Source organism: Pseudochaenichthys georgianus, chromosome 1 (genome assembly GCF_902827115.2).
Source record: "Pseudochaenichthys georgianus chromosome 1, fPseGeo1.2, whole genome shotgun sequence".
In the NCBI taxonomy this organism is placed as follows: domain Eukaryota; kingdom Metazoa; phylum Chordata; class Actinopteri; order Perciformes; family Channichthyidae; genus Pseudochaenichthys; species Pseudochaenichthys georgianus.
Genome location: NC_047503.1, coordinates 34,037,606 through 34,062,560, shown reverse-complemented (window position 1 = coordinate 34,062,560; position 24,955 = coordinate 34,037,606). Strand labels below are relative to the sequence as shown.

At 40.8% G+C, this 24,955-nt stretch overlaps 1 protein-coding gene across 2 annotated transcripts in view; it reads left to right on the top strand.

The window, feature by feature from the left end:
* sdk1b (sidekick cell adhesion molecule 1b) overlaps positions 1-24,955 on the top strand; it is a 281,269-nt gene that overhangs the window by 218,015 nt on the left and 38,299 nt on the right. For both annotated transcript variants that reach the window (XM_034084739.1, XM_034084730.1), the window contains 10 exons: positions 1,383-1,578; positions 3,096-3,194; positions 4,540-4,731; positions 8,350-8,471; positions 9,041-9,153; positions 11,779-11,929; positions 15,730-15,970; positions 17,165-17,280; positions 20,474-20,660; positions 21,511-21,609. In XM_034084739.1, the coding sequence (XP_033940630.1) occupies positions 1,383-1,578; positions 3,096-3,194; positions 4,540-4,731; positions 8,350-8,471; positions 9,041-9,153; positions 11,779-11,929; positions 15,730-15,970; positions 17,165-17,280; positions 20,474-20,660; positions 21,511-21,609 (1,516 nt within the window). The remainder of the gene's footprint in view (positions 1-1,382; positions 1,579-3,095; positions 3,195-4,539; positions 4,732-8,349; positions 8,472-9,040; positions 9,154-11,778; positions 11,930-15,729; positions 15,971-17,164; positions 17,281-20,473; positions 20,661-21,510; positions 21,610-24,955) is intronic.

The following is a 24,955-nucleotide window of genomic DNA, read 5'->3' as shown; positions in this document are numbered from 1 at the left end:
ACACAGTATTCAGACAATGTGCATACAGGTCAGCGTTTTCAGAAACAAACATAGGCTTTGCTTTGCATCCCGACGGCAACGCACTGCTAGTGAATGTCTAACCAACAGTCTGCTATTAAAAAGACATGTTAAATTCTCTAATTAAATGCAGCTTTTGTATAAACAGCTCTTTTGCTTACCTCTAACCCATTGCACTGCATTATTCTGATGAAAACTTCACATCTTAGCCAGTTAATGTCTAACTAGGAACTATAAATATTGTGCCACATCACAGTTTTGCCCATGGCTTATCTCTCATTATGAATATGTAAATGTGTGCTTTTCCCTGTTGTTTTTGTGTATAAAGCAATAATGCAAACCAAACTAGTGTGGTTCTGAATATGAATCAAGGCTCACAATACAGGCAAATTCACTTTTCATTAGGCCTTTAGTCATACTAATAATCAAACTTCAGATGCTGTTATGACTGATAATGGCCTCTTGGCAGGAAGTTATGTAAAGTGCTAAATTCATACGTAAATAAATGCTTACATTTTAATATATTTGGAGCGCAGAAAGCTTTTAGCGGAAATGAAACATGACTATTGTTTTGCCATTTTGAAAATGTGTAAATAGCATTGGGCAATTTTAAACTTTAATGACATAAACCCATGGGAATCAGCCTGATTCATAAGAAGATTCACAATAACATAACTCGAACTCGAAGTTTTGTCTCAGAAACGCAGCCTGAATAACAATGTTTGGACCTGGTAGCCTCAAGCTAATACTGCTTGATTAAAATAATGACAAAATAAATGACTGACTATTGCAACTTAAAGTCACTGTGTGAAACATTAGTTTAGACATGTGAACTAAATACGCACAAATTATGTAGCTTGCAAGACTTTTAAGTATAATAATATTATGGTCATTAACTGTGTGTTCATCCTATCACTTCCAAATGTTCGCCTCGCTGCACACAAACTCCACCAAGTGTTGGAAAGACTATTCCAAAAAATAAACGATGAATCAATGTAGCTGATAGCTGCAATATATACTGTGCAACAAACTCATAACTGTGATGGATTATTTAAGAAGAAGCAGACACTTTCTGTGGTCTGTTAGTATGAACATAGACAGTACAAGTACACACATGCACAGGACCTATACACATGAGGTCTGAATACACACATGCTCAAACACATGCATCTTCTTTATGGAGCGGTGTCAGAGCAAACTGTCATGTTTTATGGCGCCATAGAGCAGTTGTGGATTTGGTGCATTGCTCAAGGACACATCTTATTGGGACTTGAACCAGCGACCCAAGACAAGTCACTACAGACTGAGCTACTGCAGCTACTGACCTAGACATCTCCACTAACCATCTCTCTCACTCGACACAGCTGCTGGTGTGGCCAGAGAAGTCTCCAGAGGAGGTTATCGTGGTAACTATCACCCCGGACTACCCCGGTTCTCGCCACACGGGATTGGTCAGCGGACTGAAGAAATTCAACTGGTACTTTGGCTCCACCCTCTGCTTCACAACACCTGGAGACGGCCCCAGAAGCTCCCCCATTCTGCTGCAGACACACGAGGACAGTGAGTACACACACACACACACACACACACACACACACACACACACACACACACACACACACACACACACACACACACACACACACACACACACACACACATACCATGTATACATCACTTCAGGGGACATTACATTGACTTACATGCATTTCCTGGAGACTTATCCTAACCTTAACCATAACCAACACATGCCTAACCCTAACCCTTACCCTTACCCTAATCCTAAACCTAACCAAGTCTTCACCCTAAAATTAATGATTGCCCTCATGGGGACTTCCAATTTGTCCCCATAAGGGAAGCCAGTCCCCACACGTGACTATGTAAACAGATTTAGGTCCCCACAAGTATAGTAATGCTAGACCACACACACACACACACACACACACACACACACACACACACACACACACACACACACACACACACACACACACACACACACACACACAAACACCCACTCATGCTTCAATGTGAATAAAGCCAGAACAAAAAGAACGCCATCAGCCTCTCCTGTGAATAATAATGAAAGTGTTTTGATTTGCTCTGCGTTCAGTCCAGCTGTTTTCTATCAGTGTGAGTCACAGCTGTGAACACAATGTTTTCTCTCAGGCTCATACTTTCTTTAGTCTACTTTTTAATCTTTTTGTTCTTAGCTGCCCCCCCTTTTTTTTTTCCGACTGTCTCTTTTTAAAGGGAAATCATTTCTATGTTTCCAGACATACTGGTATTTATAGCCTACTGTTCCATGGATAAACACAATAGCTGCCACTCTCTGTTGCAAGTACACATGCACACAGTCGCACCATCAAATAAACACAATAGCCTATAGCCAGACCGACAAGCAATTATTACCAACCAGCAATTATCGAGTGGGAAAGGGATATTAGAAGACACACACACACACACACACACACACACACACACACACACACACACACACACACACTCTCAACAGCGCCATGGACTGGTATTGATTGGGTGCTGGGCGGGTTTCAGGGTTAACGGTGGGTGTAATTCTTGCTTGATGATAGCTTTTTGCATGTGTGTGTGTGTGTGTGTGTGTGTGTGTGTGTGTGTGTGTGTGTGTGTGTGTGTGTGTGTGTGTGTGTGTGTGTGTGTGTGTGTGTGTGTGTGTGTGTGTGTGTGTGTGTGTGTGTGTGTGTGTGTGTGTGTGTGTGTGTGTGTGTGTGTGTGTGTGTGTGTGTGTGTGTGTGTGTGTGTGTGTGTGTGTTATTGAATGTCTCAGATGAATAGCTTAATCGCTCTGCAGGGAGAGTGGTTAGAGAGCACTACATGAAATGAGAAATGACAGGCATGCTTGCACCTGACTGCATGTGTGTGTGTGGTGGTCAATGCTGACGTGATTAGGAGGTGGTGTGTGGAGTTGAAGGGCAGAAAGTAATGGGCTGCATATACAATGGGTTTGTGTGCTTCGTGTGGATGGCATGATTTCCTAACACCGTACTACTGATTTCATTAAAACATTACTCATTAAATCTGATGTATGTTTTTTCCAGCACCTGGACCTGTTCGTCACCTGAGCTTCACTGCAATCCTGGACACGTCTCTCAGAGTCAGCTGGGCAGAGCCTGAAGATAAGAACGGCATCATCACCGGTAAAAGCATTTTCACTCATGCATTCCTCCACCACCTCCATCTTTCTTCTATAATCAAGAAACTTTAATTTTAAGACGTTCTTTTCAGTCCCACTAACAGCTGTGGTAAGATGAGCTTAAATTAAGGTAGTATGTTTTTGCCAGAAAGTAAAATGCACAATGATAAAACATTATGTGCCCAGCGTTTCCAATTAAAAAGGATTCTTCACAGGTGGACCAAAACAGTGTGTCGTAGAATAACAAATTGAACTGAAAAAGTGGCAAGCATCCCCTTGAGGCAGCAGTGAGCAAGGAAGCCTAAAACTTTTATATTTTCTTCAGAAATCTTCACTTAGTCTTTTATTTAATGTCTAAATAAAACCCCTTGTCTCCGACACTGTGTGTGTGTGTGTGTGTGTGTGTGTGTGTGTGTGTGTGTGTGTGTGTGTGTGTGTGTGTGTGTGTGTACAACTGATTCATCATCAGCTAATCCCTTCTCTCTGCAGCTTGTCTTCTCACATTATCTCCAACATGCGCTCATCCCAACACCCAGGGTGGTTGTTTGTGTGGCGCATCACAGAGTTTAAGGCACTTTTCTCCCAAAATCTTTTTGGCCTCAGCTCGTCCACAGCTCTGTTCAAAGAATGGTGCTGTGAATTATGCGATTCCACTACATGTTGTGTGTGTGTCTGTATGCATACATTATGTACGTATGTATGTGTGTGCTGTCGACCATGCCGGACATTCATCAGGCACCTACACAACAAGATCACAGTGTAACAGCATCAGGATGCAATGGCTTTACAGACTGCTGCTTACACATTGTGTGTAAGGGGGGGGGGGGGGGGGGGGGTAAACAGTTATTTAATGGAGGTCACCTTCCACATTTACTCTTTTCTCCTCAACCTGCTTTCGTCCAGCTCCAGGTGAGCGCAGAGACAGATGAGGGACCATTCACCCTCTTCAGGGCTTTACCTACAAGTGGCATCCCACACACACACACACACACACACACACACACACACACACACACACACACACACACACACACACACACACACACACACACACACACACACACACACACACAGACACACACATGCACACACACACACACACACACACACACACACACACACACACACACACACACACGTAATTGAAGGTGGTGGAGTGTGATGCATGACTGTGAAAATGCGTATGGACAGACATACTCTGTAGTAACCCCTCCCTCCCTCTCTTCCTCCTTTTTGGCTCTGAACCTCTCATTATACTGTGTGTGCGTGTGCATGTGTTTGTGTGCACACATGTCCGCTCATGTCTATGTTCACCTTTATTAACCCAGTGTGTGCTCTACACCCTGCAGGCTACGTGTTGTGGTGGGAAGTGCCAGGCGTAGAGTCGGGTCGGGTGGAACGTACACTCTCAAACTCCACCCTGCAGCACCAGCTGACTGGCCTCACCTCCACCACACTGTACACACTGCAGGTGGCCGCGCTCACTGCCGCAGGACGTGGTGTGGTCACACCCTCCACCATCTCCACTGGAGTCCCACCAGGTACAATAAACACTCCCTCAGATTCTCTCTTGTGTTCGTGTAGCAGAGTAAATACGAGTTATTATCTCGCTCGATGCCATTGTCTTTCCTCAGGCTGATAAGTGGCTGTTATTGTGCATCCATGAATCATCACCCACACAAGCAACACACACTTTCACATGCACAGTCACATCTAAGTTAGTCATGTACAGCTTATCTGAGAGCGTGTTGGTGTGTGGTTTAATGTGTGTATTCCATGTGCACGCCATGCTTGTGTTCATGATGAGTTTGCACGATTGGACTTAAGCCAAGTTACGATCATTATTAGTACTGATTAACTGCAAATGGCAATGTGGAGTGAATGCGGAGATGGGAGAGAAAGGGCAAGAGCACGGCTGAAGAAGAAGAGTAGATAGAGAAACACAACAAGGAAAGAACAGAGGAAAACGCATATCCGAAGAACACAAGAACCTAGTCCCTCAGAAATTGACTGAGAGGAAGAGGAGGAAAAGGAAAGAACAACTTTGCTCGTACAGCTGAATTTTTGTCCTAACATTTTCTGATTACTAATTTATGAATAAAAGCAGAAAAAGTGAAAGCAAGATGGATACAGACATTTCTTAGATTCTGAAGTTATTCATTAATTCATGAAAGCAAAAGACTGAAGGAAAGACGGAGGACTGGATATTAGGAAAAAGAACTAAAGAAAGAGCAGAGAGAGAGAAAGAGAGAGATCCACCCAGCATAGATTCTTGCCTTGTTTATTTATTCATGAATTCATGGAGAGAGAGTTTTGTCATTCATCTGAGCAAGGCAGCTGATGTCAACATGTCCACATTATAACCCTTTACAAGTTTGCTGCATGCACTTTCAGAGCAATAGTGGCTGAAAGCTATCATTTGTCGTTTGTTGCTCACATGTTCCTCTTTCTATCCGGAATACATATTCAATGGTTTCCATAATAACTGAGTCATGTTATGTAAAGAAATCAAAGATTCTATATAATCTATCTGATGCCTCCAGTGTTGTGGCATGTTACAGCAAACGGCCTTTGATTGAAAACACTGGCTTTACATCTTTATTCTGCCATGTTCAGCAAATGTGATGCTTGTGATGCTGCAGCGGGATGGATTACAGCCGCACTTACAACATGAAGGGATACAAAGTGTCAACCAACACAGTGGAGAGGAGTGGCTGGAGAGAGGGTCTGAAGTGCTCGGCTTGTGATGAGTGAGACAATTTAGAGCAAAGTGGAGTGTGATGATGCTTGATTATGCAAATCTCATTAACAGAAACTAGCAGTCATGTTTTTCATTTGTTTGGACATCATTTAAAAAGAAAAACAGGATTCAAGCCCACACTCAGTCGTCCAACGTGCTGCCTGCCTGACCGATGCAGTCAGGGAGGAAGTCCATTCAGAGCCAGCTGTAAATTGTGTGTGGCATTTGAAAGGTGGAGTTGTAAAGCTTTTATTGGAATATTTAGTTCTGGTTGAAGTGTGCATACAAATCGTATTATTATTCTACTTTGATTTATTCCAGTTTACAATAAAAGAAAAACTCACCACCGTGGGGAAATAAATCTTGTGTCACAGGCTTCTCCAACAGAGCAACACAAAACACAGATAAACAGAAAAAAGAAAAAAAGAGTGCAAGTAAATAGTAAATACAAAAAGAAAAATAGTTTAAAATGTGAAATGGTGCAATAAGAGCCTATATCCAAGTTATTGAAATATGATATATAGGTAAATAGATCAATCATTTTTCAATCATTTTTAAGTAGCAGCCAGATGAATATTAGGGATGTTATTTCAACTGTTCAGGTGTTTAACAGATTTAGCTTCAACAGTTCAGGTGTTTCACAGTCTTATTGCCTGTGTGAGTCTGGTGGTTTTAGTCCGGATGCTGCGGTAACGCCTGCCAGACGGCAGCAGACAGAACTGTTTGAGGCTGGGGTAATGGGGTCTTTTATAATCCTGAGGGATTTCTTCCTGAGCCGCTGGGAGTAAAGGTCCTCCATGGATGGCAGCCCCGTCCTGGTGATGTTCTGTGCAGTTTTCCCCACCCTCTGTAAAGCCTTACGGTTGAGGTCGGTGCAGCTGCCGTACCAGGCCGTGATGCAGCCAGTCAGGATCCCCTCTATGGTGCACCTGTAGAAGTTGCAGAGTATCCTGGAGTCCATATTGAACCTCCTCAGCCTGCGGAGGAAGAAGAGCCGCTGTCGTAATTATCTTACCTGAAGTTATCATCACGAAAAAAAGAAATAAGTTGATGTTTTCTGCATTTTAATAACATTTCTTTGTGGGAGGATGGGAACTGGAAGATAAAAAATAGTATTTTTTCAGCTTTGTGTGGACATGTTTTTATACTTATACTGTAGATGCACCTTGAAATGGACAAAACATTCTGGATTGAGGGGGTTTCTAAGCCAAACGCTCACATGTTTTTAGCTTCTCTTTTCTCTCCAGAGTGGTTGTGTCATTTAGGCTGCCACCGCTGGTCAGCCACTTTGCACGTTTCCTAGCTTTCACTCACTATTGCCACGGAGATGGAACAATGTTGGAATAGGAATAATGAACCCACATGTATGAGCCCTGCTGCATACTCAAACATTTACAGCCTTAGATGTATTTTAGTGAACTGTGCATTTAATTCACGTCTCGCCTCCACTGGTGTTCAGATGTATCTCTCTGTATTGTATTGTTGACCTATTCAGCTGTGGCATAAGTGGCCGTGCTTAAGTAAAATTAACATTTTTCCTCTGTGTAACAAATCTCTTATTTTCCTTTTCATGGCCAAGCAAGGTCCCATAGACATTTTTAAAAAAGACTGGAAGCATTTTCTTGGCTAATTCTAAATTAAAGCCTTTATATTTGAGTCATTAATGGCAACAGGACTTTTCTCATCAGGTTATCAATTTGTATTGCAGGTGTTTTACTGATGATGAGCCATGTTGCAGTTTTATTTGTATGAGTTTTGGCAATGTACCTATTTGTATCCCTACATTGAACTGTCGTTATAAAACATTATTTCTGTTCTTCATTGCTTTTGATTGGTCCGTTTGAAAGAGTGTGCCATGCTGTGATGCTGCAGTCCTTCTCTGCTTGAACAAAACATTTGTATTTCAAATTGAATGCTAATAGCACCTCGCTGCAGCAGCACCAGCAGTGAAGTATTCACACATCACAAATTACAGTATTATAAGTGCTAAATCCTGCTGGTTTTTGTCCAAAAATGGTATTGTACTTACCTGTAAGAATACATGAAATACTTAATGCATATGGAGAAAAGTAACCTGCAAGTACTAGCTGCATGATAGCACAATTATATGTAGTTATTTGTTCTTTGCTGGTGGTGGTGGTGGTGGCGAAGTCCATAGGGACTTGGCTTGGCAACTGGAAGGTCACCAGTTCAAGTCCCGGAAAGACCAAGTGCTACCGAGGTGTCCCTGAGCAAGGCACCGTTCCCTACACTGCTCCCAGGGCACCGTTCATAATGACAGCCCACTGCTCCTAACACTAGGATGGGTCAAATGCAGAGAAAACGTTTCGTTACATAGTGCCTGTACTACGTAATGACAATAAGTTGAATCTTAATGTAGCTTTGAATAAAGCAGTATTCTGTTGTTTTCTATCTGCAGAGCTTCCTGGTTCCCCATCTCACTTAGTCATCTCCAACATCAGCCCTCGCACAGCAACACTCCGGTTTCGCCCTGGATCTGATGGCAAGACTGGCATATCACAATGGATCGTAGAAGGCCAGGTGCGTGTGTCCTTGTTAGTGTTTCTGCACTTTTTGTAAAACTTGGCTGGAAATGTTAAGTCCTTAAACGGGTAAATTAGTTAGCATTTTACCACTTCCAGTTCCCTTTTTTCTCAAAGTCAATGGTATTCATTACATGTCATTTGTTAGACGCTTTTATCCAAAGCAACTTACATACATTCAGTACTGTGGACAATCCCCACAGGAACAATTTGGGGTGAAGTGTCTTGATGCTGACAGCAGTGGGACTCGAACTTGCTACCCCCTGATTTCGAAGTCCAACAGTATTCACACGTGTTTGTGGTCAGATGCCTGAAATAAGAGCTGTGGTTAACACATGCTTAACAAATGTTCACCTTTGTAATACGACATACAGTATTTTCTCTCTCCTTAATGTCCGAAGCTTCTATATATGGTTAAAAGTCACGTGACTTAAAAAGCATAATTAACAATATCAAGACGTTTTTTTGGTGCGGGACCTTTTTTTTTCTTACATTTCGGGCAGCCTGCAAAAATACATCATTACTGCACCACCTTTTCTTATAACAGACAATATCCTTTTTGAACAGGTTGTTAAGGACGATAGAAAGGAGGACATATGGACTGTTGTCTACCAGAAAGACAACCAGCCTGATGCGGACAGTGTGGAGATTCCCAACCTCTCTCCATTCACCAAGTACAGGTTAGCAACAAACACACAAGTACAAGGACACAGTCAAATGCTTCCACTTGCAAACACACCCGCACAAACTCACTCACACACATCTCACTCTCCGCCAGTTTCTGCAGTATTGCAAGACTCAGGTGAAGTTAGATAAATCACACAGACACACGGAGAGGCAGTTCCATCTGAGACTTTTCTGTTTGTCAGCACCTTCACAGCTGCTGCATGCAGATCCTTATTACCCTCCTGCAACCAGCTAGACTCTAGCTGCTAGAGGGAAGGATGAGGGCAGGGGAAAAGAAAGGGGATGAGAAGGTGGGAAGGGCAGCGGAGAGCATTAAAGGGGAGAAGAGACAAGGGAAAGGAAGAGAGAGGAGAGACTTTAATCCCTGCTCAAGGGCCGTGGGGAGCCTGAAGTTTATAAACGTGATCTATCGTCACTGAACAGCAGTAACACTTCCTCCTCTTCTCTCCCCTTTTTTTTAAAAAATCAATCAATTTATTTTCTGTATGTTTCAGTCTCTCTCTGCCTCTTGCTCTCTGTATTGCTGCCTTCATCTGTAATGGGATCGCAATGTGTGTGTGTGCACATGTTGTACACTCACAGGGATTATGTTGTCACAGGCGACACCATTGGGACATTAGATGAAGTGATGCACTTGTCTGTGTTTCAAACCCCCGCCTTAAGATCCTCTTTACGCCGTGCTCTCAATCTCCCTATACAGGGACCAGAACTCATAGATGTAGTCTCTGTCACGCACTCTGAACACCCACACATTTTAACACACACACACTCCCTTGTGGTTTTACCAAACAGGAAGAAGCTTCAAATGTGTACCTGTGCCATTAACATTGTATTTCTACGGTACCATTTGAATATGCTTTTACTCCCGGTTCCAGTGGTGAAAGATTGTTTCCAAGTCATGTGATCCAAACATTTCCAATAACTCCAGAGCATTAGGATGTTAATATAAATCAAACCAAATGGCTGCATCTATTTCATTACAACCAAAAAACGTCTTGCCCTACTGTTGGTTGCACAAAAAGGGAAGCTCACTCTTACGGAGCGTCCACACAGCAGCGTGCGTTGACACTTGAAGCTGGGCGTATCTGAAGCTTGGGGATTTTTTGCGAGCAACGCGACCAACAACCAATCACATGAATCTCCCGCCCCCGACATACAAAGCAAAAGCAATGTTAAAACGAAGTAAACTGGATATAAAATCCCCAAACAGGCGAAAACCTACCAGTTTCATCCACTGTCTCTGCCACCTCCCTCCATGCCTCGCTCCTCTGGTTTGTATCCCGGTAGATGAACAGAGACTGATCATACAGCACCGGGTGATTCACTACCGCTATAATGAATTTTCCCTCCATTTTTTGGAATATGAGGTAATGACCTGCGTAGTCTCTTCCAGCATACACGCGGTTTGATTGGCTAGTGCTTGTACTGGCAGATTTGCATAAACGGGATTTCATTGGCTGACGCCTCCGTCGAGGCGTCAAAAGTTGAACATTGCTCAACTTTTGAAGCCAGCAACGCCAGCAACGCTCCACGTCGCTTCCCAAAATGCAGTTCGGCTAAAAGTGACGTCACCCCATTCAAAGTGAATGGGCAGAAGCGTTGGAAGCTTCAACGCATGCCGCTGTGTGGACGGGCCGTTAAGTTATATTAAAGTTTAAAAAAAACGTACTCATTCAATCCAATGAATCATGTACTCAAATTAAGAATTTAGTTTGTGGATTTAAAAAAATATATTTTAGGATGATGACGTCATAGAAAAATGACCACAGAGATTGGAGCTTCATTCGAAAACCTCAATAGAAGCTTTAAATGTATGCAAAAAAAGACACTTGGTTCTGCCTTGGTGTGTGTGTGTGTGTGTGTGTGTGTGTGTGTGTGTGTGTGTGTGTGTGTGTGTGTGTGTGTGTGTGGTGTGTGTGTGTGTGTGTGTGTGTGTGTGTGTGTGTGTGTGTGTGTGTGTGTGTGTGTGTGTGTGTGTGTGTGTGTGTGTGTGTGTGTGTGTGTGTGTGTGTGTGTGTGTGTGTGTGTGTGTCCTTTTCTGACTGAAGGTTTGGCATCCTCAGACATCTTATGAAATGCCAGTGGTCTTTTCAGAAATAAATAACACATGTCACAAACGCCCTTACTAACATAATTTAATCAATATTTTTATTTTATTGTACTAGTACTGTGACGTCTGGTTGTGTTGTCGTTCTGTGATATTGAGCAAAAAACTCTTGAAACTGTGAATAAAGTTACTGCTTCTACAGTAACGCAGGGTAATCAAAAATATTACACTGCTCACCTTTAAAAAAGAACCTAACCCCAATGTCCAACTGGAGACGTACATGATACCGTACTTCACCAAATAAATATTGCATACTCCTATCCTATTTCACCCAAAAGGCAGCTCAATATCATCTCTATTATCAACAATTTGACATATAGGAGTCAAAAAGTCCCCAAGATAATTCATCATCAATCATTTGTTCAAACTTTGGAGCACACCCTTGGGTGCAGCAGTAGACATCATACAACCATTTTCTCAGGCTGAGTAGTACTACAAATGACAAATGAACTGAACTTGCTGTGTAGATTCCGTGGAATGCCCCTTTAACCTCCAGCTCTCCGTTCTCCAGGTTCAGGATGCGGCAGGCGAACATTGTCGGCTCCAGTAACATAAGTGCCCCCTCCAGGCTGATTCAGACCCTCCAAGATGCCCCTGACTCACACCCATCTAACCTCACCCTGCTGTCTGCCACACAGACCAGTCTGCGCTTCAACTGGAAGGTACTGAAGCACACACAAGAGCAGATACACACTTTCCCCTGAAAGCACTTTATTCTCTCTCTACCTTTTTATAATCATTCAAATAATGCTAATTTGACTGCTGGATATTTCCTTTGTGTTTCTTTGCTCTTCATATATGTGTGAATGCCCATCTTTTGTATATCAGTGCATGTGTACATATGCAGGTGCATGTGCACTCACCAGCAGCAGGGCTGAACAGGTTGAGTGGCTGACAGCCTATAATCAGTGTTTCTCCTTGTTATCAGTGCTAATGCTAATCTGTCACATTTTCCATTCAGCGCTCTGACTGCTAGCAGCACAAACTGCAATGTAATTTTCTCCTTACTGTCTTTTCTTTTGCGCTCCTTTTCCTTGCTCTTTGCCCCTCTCTCTTTCCCTCCCTCTCTCTTTTACTCCCCCATCCCATCTTCTATTATAACATAAATGGAGAGCAGAGTATTTTCCATTTAAGAGTTGGAATGAGAAAAAGAGCCTGTCAAATCAGACACAGACACTGAGGCGCTATGAGCTACCTGTGCAGAATGCTAATGGGATTTTACCTACATGTTTGCGCTCAGCCTGAGCTATGCTAGATTCTCTGCTGTAATGGAACTATCACAATGGTTTTAGCTAAGGCTATTATTCTAAACTGCATATTAAGGGTAATATAGCTAATGTGACATTCTGTATTATGGCTCCTAAATGCTAAGCTGAGCTAAATCACTGGGGTATTTAAAGTGTTCCACATCCTTATCCGCAGCACAGCACAGCAGATAAAATGTTTGCTTAAAACGTGTATGGAAAAACCTGCTGTGAACAAACGAAACTTCTGAACACTGATGATGAGCCTATGACTAGGGGTGCAACAACTAATCGACTTAATCGATTAAAATCGATTACCAAATTAGTTGCCAACTAATTCAGTCGTCGATTCGTTAGTGACGTCATCACGTGTGTTTTACGCGCCGTTAAGCTCCAACGTTATTGGTCTTTTTATCGGTACTGGAGACATTTAAAAAATATATGTCATGTATTATTGCTACAAAAACATTATATCGCAGTCATAGTGTCGCCAACTAGCTTCTAATATGCAAAAAGACAAACAGAGGTAACCGAGTTATTTTATTTTTTTAAGTTTCAGCTATTCTGTTTACAATTCTGTCATCAGATTATTTAATACGATTTTGATGTGAAATTGTATTTAATTTAAATAAAAAGCAATGTTAATTTTGTTCAAAATGTGTTTAGTTAATTTAATAGTATATGTATTTTTGAATCAAGTATTTATCTTTATTGTTATTGTCTTCATTGTTTCCACATGCCTAAAACAACCTCAAGCTACATATAAAAGTTGATGGCTAAATAAGAGCGTTTGAGAAATTGTGCAAGGCATACAGTAATAGTCTGAATAGTCGATTAATCGTTTCATTAATCGATAGATTAATCGATTATCAAATTAGTCGTTTGTTGCAGCCCTAATGCATAAGCACATGATAGGAAAGTATGGACAAGAGAAGGAGGCAGGGTGACAGGAAATTAGATTAGATTTATTATTTATTAAGCCATTGTAGAACAAGGAGCACAATATAAGACATCTCTCTTGAAAATAATCATGACAATTGCCATATCTTTAAGCAGCTAATATGAGTTTGTAAACTTAACTCTAAAAACTTAACTTTGGTACACCCCTTTAAAGTTGCTTCATAGTGATACACTCAACTCAGATGTTTTACAAGAACATATCCAACTACCCTTTTATCTGCAAAAACTGAATTTCCCCCTAGGGGGGTTAATAAAGGTTCATCTTCTTTTAAGTGTTTGTAAAATATAACTGAGGCAGAATTTCCTTTAGTCCTCCATTATGGTGATATAATCTTCAGGAATGACTTCCATGAACAAATAAATTAGATATTACATTCCATCTTATTCAACTGATGCTTTTATCCAAAGCGACATGTGTACGGGCCATTCTACCGAATTGGTGAAAAGTCAGGTTGGAAATGGTTTTTTCCCAAAACTTTGTCCAAATATATGTTGTAACATATCTAAATTACACATATCTAGTAAAAGAACCGTACATTTTCATATCGTATTTTCAGACTGTATTGGAATGTTCTTCCTCTACCAAAAATGGTCACTACCGAAACATAGTACATACACTGTAGTAAAAAAGTATTATATCAACCTGTTAAGATTGTTTTACCTTCCCTTCTCTAAATAGTATTTTAACAAATATTTCTTGAGGGTTTTCACAATTAAATCAATGCAATTTAATTTTTAATCAAAGTTCAATTTATACAATTCATAATGCAAACTTTCTTTGTAAAATGCATAATACTGATCATATTGATTCCAGAGTTGATGATTGTTGAAATTGAACATACATTAAACCAATCGGTATCATATGATTTTAGTTGATAAGTCAATATACTTAATTGTTTACAAAACATCCAGTGTTTCGGTAGTGACCACAGTATTTTGCTCTCAAGGTTGTATCATGTTCCCTCAACCTTATTGCTTAATCTTAACTCATAACATGCCTTGTGTTGAAGTGTGAATGTTTGAAGCTACTGACCCAGAATCAGCACTTTAGTAACAGGCTGAAATAGAGGGGGATGAGGCTATAATTTATGATCTGTTTGGTATTTTGAGCAAAACACTTCATAGACATGTTTTTTATATATCTGAGACCTATAATATATGCCTAAAAAAAGAGACCTTTAAAGTAACTCACTGATTTTCAGACTTTAAAACACATTTATTTAAAAACCATGGGATTTACCTGCTTACCATTCCATTTTGTCACTGCCGAAACGATCATGTCAATTACCGAAACATAACCATATGTTTCGGTAGTGACTGTTTCGGTAGTGACGATTTTAGCTAAAATTGAGCATAACTAAAGAATGCTAGAAAGTACATGGCTAGAATACACGTCTTTGAAGAGGTTTACATACATAAAAACCTAACACTTTGCATAAAACCCCGAAAAAGTGTACTTAATTGAAGATAATATGTTCTTAATAATATTCTTAAGGTTACATGCCGATTTTCATATTTTGGAACAGATTTATATCAAAAGTATGGGATATAGCTACTTGCCATTCAGCCATGAGGGACAGGGATGCAGTGTCACTGCCTAGTCAAAAATACAGGGGTGTGGCTAAAAACCAGGCTCAGCCATTGGACTAAAACCCCTTGTGTTTCGGTAGTGACATGAAAACTGGGGACATGATTTTTTGAGTATAGTTTTTTTGTTAAAAAATTAAACCCACAATAAATCTAAATATTCCAACTTCTGTTTGAATGTAATCATAAAGATCTTCTATATACACCATTCAACAAAATAAAAAAAAAAATTTTAAGTGTTATTTACAGAAATTTAAATGTAGATGTCAGGGTTGGGGACAGCTACTTCCCAATAGAAAGTACCCTATAAATTATGTTTTGTATATATTAAGCTTATCACTATATCATGTAATGCCTTGTGTTTAAATAAACCATAACATATTCTTAGTAAATATCTATGTCTGAATACTTAATTGTTTTGTTAAATAGTTTTTCTTGTTGTGGGACCGTACTTTGTACTAATTCGGTAGAATGCCCCATACACTTAATTATTGTAGACATCCCTACGGGAGCAATTTGGGGTTCAGTACTGTACCTTGCCCAAGGACATTTCGACATGTTGACTGCAGGGGGTGGGATCGAACTGCTCTCCCCTGAAATGCAAATCAGACTGCTAACCCTAACTCTCTTTAATCTTTTAACTCTCCACTTTCACTTTGTTTGCCCTCCAGCCTCTTCCAGAGACCGAGTTCAATAGCAGTCCCGAGACCGTGGGATACCGGCTGCGTGTGTGGAGGACTGACGGCCAGGGGGAGGACAGGACAGAGGACGTGGAGAGAGAAGGGGGTACCAGTGAGACCACCGTAGAGGGCCTCAATCCCTTCACTCAGTACCAGGTTCAGATACAAGCCTACAACTCCATAGGATCCGGACCATGGAGCCACACTGTCGCTGCACTCACTGCAGAATCTGGTGAGAACACAGACCTCATTCACTCCTGTTTCCTGTTCCCAGAAACCCAACAGATCTATCCAATATCGTATTACCAGCGTAGAAGATGGGTGAGGATTAAAGTGCCCATTCCCTCCCTGAGTCTCCCCTCATCCTGCCACCTCTCTCTGCTGTTTATACTTTCCCTATATTTCAGTGAGGGGAAGATTGACAAAGAGAGGGAGGGGGAAAGAATTGAGATAAAATCAAAGATTGGTTCATAGTGACGTTGTACTTTGCTGTGTGTAAGAGAACCCTGTTAGAGTATGCCTTTGCAACCAGCTCACAGGGACATTAGCAGGTTATGGCTCTGCATATGAGGATTTGTTTAAAGGAATAAGTCCCAGTTGATATCATATGGGCAAAAAACACACTACACAATATCAATATTATAATTAAGAGAAAATATAAATACATTCTGTCATCCAATCAATCGTGACTTTCAAGTGATTGAGTTCATGGACCATAAAAGTGAGTTTTGTTTTTGTTTTTTTCTACCTTACACACACACACACACACAAACAATCACTCCCTCTCTGTCTTTCTCTTTCTCAGTTACGTGCTGTCCAGCAGCAATAAGCAATTACAACTATCCAAACTATTAATTGTTTCGGGATTGCTTGCGACAGCCCCTCAATTGCTCTCAAAAACCAATCCCTGCATCGTTCATAGCACCCCCCCTGTCGGCTGGGATCTGGGGGCTGGGCCTTAAACAAAGGCTTCTTTGCATTGATTCATTTTTAATAATCTAATTACTAAAGGAATGTTTCCGTCTGCTCTGAAAAAGCACATAAAGAAGGTTTAAAGACATATTCATCAGCTCAGCATACAATTTGAGTCCTTTGTGACAAAGAACAAGAACATATATAGATAAAGAATGTCTTTTTTTTCAGGTGTTCTTAAAATGACAGAACATAATGTTTCTTACTTCGTCAGTGTGGCATAATAGTCCACTGTTGGTAATCTAGGTGTGTGTGTGTGTGTGTGTGTGTGTGTGTGTGTGTGTGTGTGTGTGTGTGTGTGTGTGTGTGTGTGTGTGTGTGTGTGTGTGTGTGTGGTGTGTGTGTGTGTGTGTGTGTGTGTGTGTGTGTGTGTGTGTGTGTGTGTGTGTGTGTGTGTGTGTGTGTGTGTGTGTGTGTGTGTGTGTGTGTGTGTGTGTGTGTGTGTGTGCTCTAGTTCCCTCTGGATCCCCGGTGAATGTGACGACAGAGGCAGTGAGCTCCACCAGGATCCTGCTCAAATGGTCTCCTCTCCCTCAGGCACAGAAGAATGGAATTATACTTGGCTATAAGGTTTATACAACACACACACACACACATACACAATCCCACCTTGGCATGCTCACTTGCCCCCCCTAGCCCATTATCACCTTCAACAATACCTTCACACACACATAGATGCACATAGACATCAGCGCACAAGAACTAATTTAAGCAAATGACGTAATAGGCTGTAACTGCTCTACTTTTGTTCTTCCTACATTACTGCTTTTAAAAGCACCCCGCTACAGGGGGGCGTGTGTGTAACTGTTCAAATGCACAAAAGAAAGACTTTCATCTTTAATTCCCTTTCATAAAACAGTGTTCTTGTCATGTCATAGTAAAACAAAGCTGGATTATTCATTTATGAAAAATAGATAATAATCCATGAAGCCTGTTGGTTTCAGGAAGTGCTTTGTTTATTTAAAATATAAAGCATAAGCTGCAGTTTAGGCAAATGTGATTTGTTAAATAAACATGCATTGTGTGAATAGGCTTTGAACATTCTGCACTAGTATTTAAAGTAAGTCCAAAATAGTGACCCAAACATAGCCTCAAATCGATCCATGTCTGCCAAATTTGTGCTCATCTCTTTTTATATTCACAAACTCAGTTGGATAAGTCTGTCATGCTGGAACCTCCTGATGGTGACGTTTTTGACATTTTCAGGTTTTTAAGAAAAAGCTGGATGAATACTGTTGATGGTGAAGTGCCAGGTGCACACATTTTTACCTGAGTGCACTACTTACTGGCAGTCACATTTCTCCCACGCAGACCCTCCAATGGGTTTATTATAATGTACTCCACCTCCTTGTTTGATTTAAGAATGAAAGGCAGACAGTATTCTGTTTTTCTGCAATATAACTTTTCTTGTTCGGTGGCAAATATATGTAGCTCCCCTCAACATCTTGGGAAAGGAAAATGTTACACAGAAAAGCACATCACGTAATATTTGTTGCTAATGTAAACCTGGCAGTGAGTGCAGCTCTTAATCACCGCCCAAACAAAAGACAGCAGAAGAAAGCTTTAAAGGAAGGATATTTATCCTCCAATGCATGGACACGGTTGTGTTAAAAATACATAATTCCACTAAGAAAAACCGGCTGTGACTGTGTGATAGGAACCAGTACCATCCAGTATCTTAAAATGTTGTGTTAAATTCAGTTCATATCATACACCATGCCCAAAGCACATCAAACTCCCCATATGTGTGTTTTCTTGTGCTCTCCTGAGGATCACACTGAGAAGTATGCCTACCATGCTAATACTGGAGATGGGAACTGGCTGCAAGCGGTAGCTCTTCACATCTCCCATCCCCAAGTAGATGTTTAATAGTTCTCCTGCCACACATAAGAGCTGACATTTTCCTTCAAATTGTTTTTTAAGTGTGTCAGGGAGTTCATGAAAATAAAAAAATGGAGAGAGAAGAACAGGAACAAACAGTTTTTGAGACGTAATGCTGTTACCAGTGAAAGGGCACTGGTGTACTTTTTGAATTCAGGATTGGTTTATTGTAGACGTTTCCGTAAAAAGTCAGGTTTCATGATTTTCTATATTTTTCTCATTGTCAAGGCAAAAAACAACAGGCATTGCTTCTGTATCCATAGCTTCTGTATCCATAGCTTCTGTATCCATAGCTTCTGTATCCATAGCTTCTGTATCCATAGCCTCTGTATCCATAGCTTCTGTATCCTTAGCTTCTGTATCCATAGCCTCTGTATCCATAGCCTCTGTATCCATAGCCTCTGTATCCATAGCTTCTGTATCCATAGCCTCTGTATCCATAGCTTCTGTATCCATAGCTTCTGTATCCATAGCCTCTGTATCCATAGCCTCTGTATCTGTATCCATAGCTTCTGTATCCATCGCTTGACATCCATTGATGTGAAACACATATCAACAAGCCGCTGGCTGACATGTTTCTTCATTATAATATGTTACGCTGTGCAGATTGTGAATTATTAGGCATATACATAATGTGTCATTTGGGGCTAAATTAAGTTGACTTAAATGTACAGTAGTGGGCACAATGAACTCCTCATCCTGTACAGTACAGCTACTCACTAGCACACCAAATCTGAAGCAAGAAAACTGTAAGAAATGTAAATTAAAAACATTTCAAACCTTCTCATGAGGTTTTCAAATACAAAAATCCTCAATTTGAATGAAGGGATTCATCGGTTTAAATAAGTTTGTCTTTTTCCATTCAATCCACTTTCTTTGAGGAATATTACTTGTCAGTGGGTGCCTTACAAGTATAGAAGCAATCAGTTTTTGACCGCTGTGAACATTTAGTTTTTTAAAAAGCTAAATGCAAACAAATATGGATTGAAGCTGAATATTTTGTTAGATCAAAATATGTTGTGAATTTTAAAAAGGATTGCAACTATATTTTTTCAATAATTTGACTTTTAGACTCTCTCGAGTTATTAGAAATGTTTGAATATAACACAGGTCTAAAAACAATCCTACACAGCCACCACTGGAATTAAATTATACTAATATTTGTGTTATCTTTGTGTGCAGAAATACTAAACTTATACAGAATGAATAGAAATGCAATAAGAAAAAACTTTGAAATGTCCATATCTTTTATACTTCATGTTTCACTGTAAATTAAACTATATATCTGTGGCCTGTTTATAAACTTACAAAAGCTTATTTAACAGACCTTGTGGGCAGCATGAACTCAAAAATCAATGTACGGACCTTTAAAAGATGTTAAAGATTTGACTATAAAAACAACTGCTGACTGTGGCCAAACACAAAGGTATAAGAGCAGTGACAGTGAACCAAAACAGAAGATATGCAGACAGACCGCGAGACAGTAAGGTAGCAGCCCGTACAGAACTGAGGGATGGGCGGGGTCATCACTACAAGTGACACCTTGCAGCACACAGTAGTAGTCCTGTGATCCAGTGTTAATATTGAATAGTAATATAATATGGATTAGAGGAGTTTTAAATATTAATATCTGAGGTAGGAAGAAACAGTCTTAAAGTATTTTGTGAGTTTGTTTTATTTTTATTTATTTTTTGTTGACCATATATAATTGTATCACCAAACTTATCATTTTGAAGCCACCAAACCTACTGTAAATTAAGAAAAAAAGACAATTTTGTGCAAATTCCAATATTCAACTGTTAATTTTTCATTTTAGATCACCCTTATTTGTGATTGTGATTACATTTGTGACATTTATGCATGTTTGCGTGTCTGTGTCCAGGTGATTTACAGCGAGAAGGACTCAGAAGGTCCCCCCAGTGTTCAGGTGGCAGAAGGAGAGGGGAGTGTGACGCTGATCCTCAGTGGTCTCAAAAAATACACCGTGTATGAGCTGCAGGTGCTGGCATACACTCGGATGGGTGACGGCCCACAGAGCGGCCCCTTACTGCTCAGAACCAGAGAGGACGGTAAGATGTCTCACTGTGTCTCGCTCTGATCACTGACCTTTCTGTCCAGCAGTTTGTTCTACACTTTGCCCTCTTCCCACCTACATCCACTGGGTACAGCTCACCGCTCAGACCCCTTCCACAGCCAAGACTTTGAGAACAAGTTGTGTATGAGTGTGTGTTTTTGTGTGGGCCATGTGTGCAGATACCCTCAGATACAACCATGACAGACTTTTCAGGATGCCAGCAGCCCGGTCTTGTCTCCTTGAATAATGATACACAAGCACACGTAAAGAAAGACTCTCACACACACACACACACATAGTCACACATACACACACATAGTCATACACACTCACACGCACATCTGCTATCAAACATTGTCACGTATGAAAAGTTTTTCTCATTTCAGGATGAAACAAGAGTGGGGAAGTCAATTTCCACAGTCTATAATGAACCTCCATCCCGTCTGTCAGTCTGTCACACACATACACACACACACACACACACACACACACGCTCGCTGACATGTATTTGGTGATGTGGAACATGTACTTTTATCTGGACGGGGTGAGGTTGAGAGAAAATTACATTTCTTTATGTTGCTCCTTTTAGAAGTGCCATGCTTCTTAAAAATGTATTAGACTATTATGTGTGTGCGTGTTTGGATATGTGTGTGCATGTGTGAGTGGCTGTGCATATGCAGATGTGTCTGTGAACATACTAACTTATAAGAGTACAAGTGCTTGATGTTGAGAAACTCTCTTGCTAATGAGTGCTTTGAAGGAGTCATTTTGAGCTTGTTTTGCCACTGCTCTCTGTATATATTATTACTGCTTCATTATACTCCCTTCTCAATGTCTCTCTCCAGTCCCAGGCCCCCCTGTCAGGATGGTGTTTCCAGAAGTTCGGTTGTCATCAGTTAGGGTGGTTTGGCAGCCGCCCACACACCCCAACGGCATCATATTAGGTACAAAAACAAACAAACACACACACACACACACACACACACACACATATGACAAAGCAAATATTTTGGAGCAACATTTAATTAATAAGCCATATATTCAGGCTTGTAGTGTCAATGGATTTACTTAATAAGACTAAAGCTTGTCTAAAAGAGAAAAAGAGTGAACAATTGTACACACACACACACACACACACACACACACACACACACACACATACATCAACACACACACACATACAGCAACACATACTACTGTGATCTTTTAAGGTCTTACTGTGAAACAATCGCACCCGCGCAATTGTGTGTGTTTGTGGATTAGTGTATTGGTGTACAATACAATCTTCATATTGAGAGCCTTTGTGAGCTTGGTCGGGGATCAGTGGTTTGAGAGAGAGAGAGAGAGAGAGAGAGAGAGAGTGTGTGTGTGTGTGTGTGTGTGTGTGTGTGTGTGTGTGTGTGTGTGTGTGTGTGTGTGTGTGTGTGTGTGTGTGTGTGTGTGTGTGTGTGTGTGTGTGTGTGTGTGTGTGTGTGTGTGTGTGTGTGTGTGTGTGTGTGTGTGTGTGTGTGTGTGTCTTGAAGCTTGTACCTGGAAAAAAGGTTATTATAGCTGCTGAAGACTACTTTCCCAATGCATACATACTATAGCCTTATATATAAACACCCACATATTTCACTTGTTACTGGAACTGCAAATCACAGCATGTGGAGTGAATCAGAGACAACAGATTAATGAAAAGGAAAAGAGGCGAGGTAGAGGCGAGAGGAATGTGAGAGCTGCTGGGCTGGAAACAGAGAGAACAGAAGGGGTGAGACAGCAGAGAGGAGATGTATGGAGGTGAGAGGAGGGACAGGTGTGTGTATGTTGCACAAGGGGGGAGAAAGGAGTGGAATGTGTCCTCTCAGTGGGGGAGGGAGTCGAGCAGGACAGTGTGAGTGATGTGTGACCGTATTGTAAGGGGGAGGACATTTAGTGTGACACCACTCTGTGACAGAAGGATGTGTGGGAGGGCAAATCTCTCTCTCTCGATCATAGAGACTCACACTAACGCGCCGTCCTGCTGTGTCCTTGCTGAGAACGTGGTGTGTGTGTGTGTGTGTGTGTGTGTGTGTGTGTGTGTGTGTGTGTGTGTGTGTGTGTGTGTGTGTGTGTGTGTGTGTGTGTGTGTGTGTGTGTGTGTGTGTGTGTGTGTACAACCGGAAAAAATCTGCCACTTCTTTACAGAGCCCCTCCTCCAACACACACGAACGCGCACATGACCAATGAGGGCACGAGATAAGTTTGTGCACAGATGGAAGGCTGACAGGCAGGTAGTTACATCCAGTTTACATCCAGTTACATCCAGTTACTTTAGCCGGGTTTAGTTTAGTTTAGTTACTTTGATTGGTCGTGCTTTTTACAGTACTACGGCTTCCACAGATGACATTTTTTTATGGATTTTTTGTCAAAGCACTTCAGATATTCATTGCTATCGGGATGTTAAGAGCATTCCATGGAATATAACAAAAAGTGTATCTCGAGCCGGTTTCTGAAACTTACCTACCCCACCTTTAAATCACACACTTAAGTACTTAACAAAAGTAATTATGCCTTTTAACCGGCTGGATTTCTGAGTGTGCTGACTGTGTTTCAACAATGGGAAAGCTTTAATGGCAATGGCATTTCAGAGTGTCTCACCTATTGCATCACTACCTGTTAACATCCCAAACTAAAAAAAAGGATACTAGAATGATTACTATAGTAAATTGAACATGATGTGTCATAGAACATCTGGTGTGTTGTGCAAATTTAAATAGAGAAAATCCAAAAGCCGTTCCAACCGTTTGTTTGTGTAGCAAGTGAATCGGGTGGGTGATTATTTTCCTGTAGACGAGAAGGAAAACATTAAGAAAATCTCACAAATTACAGAAGCAGTAAACACAGGAGCAAATTAATAATGCAAATCAAGACATAATTATTCTTACTTAATACAATTATGCATTTATTATGTAGCATTTAGTACATCTTGGGGGTTTAATAAACATAAAATGTAATATAAATGCAAAGCAAATCAACCCATTAAACATACCATTAAGATCATTAAATAAAAACTCCTTATTTAAACTCACTTGGTTGTCTCTTTGTTCAGTATGATTTGGGATTTCTAACAAGCTTAAACAGAGGTGTTGGATATGAACTCCTCAGGGCTGTCCAGTGTATGAGGGGAAATTATCCAAAGATCTAAAGTGACATGTGTTTTAACATTTTATGCAATTTGTATATAGTGTAGAAATGGAAGACCAATTCGTTACCAACGCTCAGTTTTTCATGATAGAAACCACTAACTACAAGGTTCTTCGGACTATCTTGTTGAACCTGGTCATGATTTTTGGATAGAAACATTGCTTTAAACAAACAAATACAACAAGTGTATACAAATGTATGCACTTTGAGCATCACAAGGCAAGTGCCGTCTAGTTACATTATATGCGAGAGAAGGCAGACATCTCCAATCAACTTCAGCACTCAGCATGTCCCACCAAAATAATCTATATTGCTATTACAACAAGTCAGTGGAACAATATGTTTTTTTAACTATCCCTTTCTGCTTTGAATTATACTGTATGCTACATATTTTTATTCAACTCAAAATGAAAATGGGCTTTCAGTAGCAGTCACTTTGTAATGGAGATGGAGCCTCATGTATCTGATAGCAGCGACGTCCTAATGATATTCAGTTCACAACATAATGCTGTGCTCTGACCCAATTGGCACGAGGATTTGTTATCTAGCTGTTATCCAATAATCTTCCCCACACATATTCATATTAATATACAATCAGACTATCTGATGAGATTATCACTCGCACAACCAGATTAGGCCCCTTTGAGCAGATTACCATCCTGACAGTCTTACTGTGAAACAATCGCACCCGCGCAATTGTGTGTGTTTGTGGATTAGTGTATTGGTGTACAATACAATCTTCATATTGAGAGCCTTTGTGAGCTTGGTCGGGGATCAGTGGTTTGAGAGAGAGAGTGTGTGTGTGAGAGTGTGTGTGTGAGAGAGTGTGTGTGTGTGTGTGTGTGTGTGTGTGTGTGTGTGTGTGTGTGTGTGTGTGTGTGTGTGTGTGTGTGTGTGTGTGTGTGTGTGTGTGTGTGTGTGTGTGTGTGTGTGTGTGTGTGTGTGTGTGTGTGTGTGTGTGTGTGTGTGTGTGTGTGTGTGTGTGTGTTGAAGGGTGTTATTGTTATTACATGGCCTACTGCACATGAGACAGAGAAACAGACACACGCCGTGTACACTGAGGGTCACAGCCAAAGGAGAGGGAGAGGTTGTGTGTTTTTATCAAATGTGTGTATGAGCACAGAC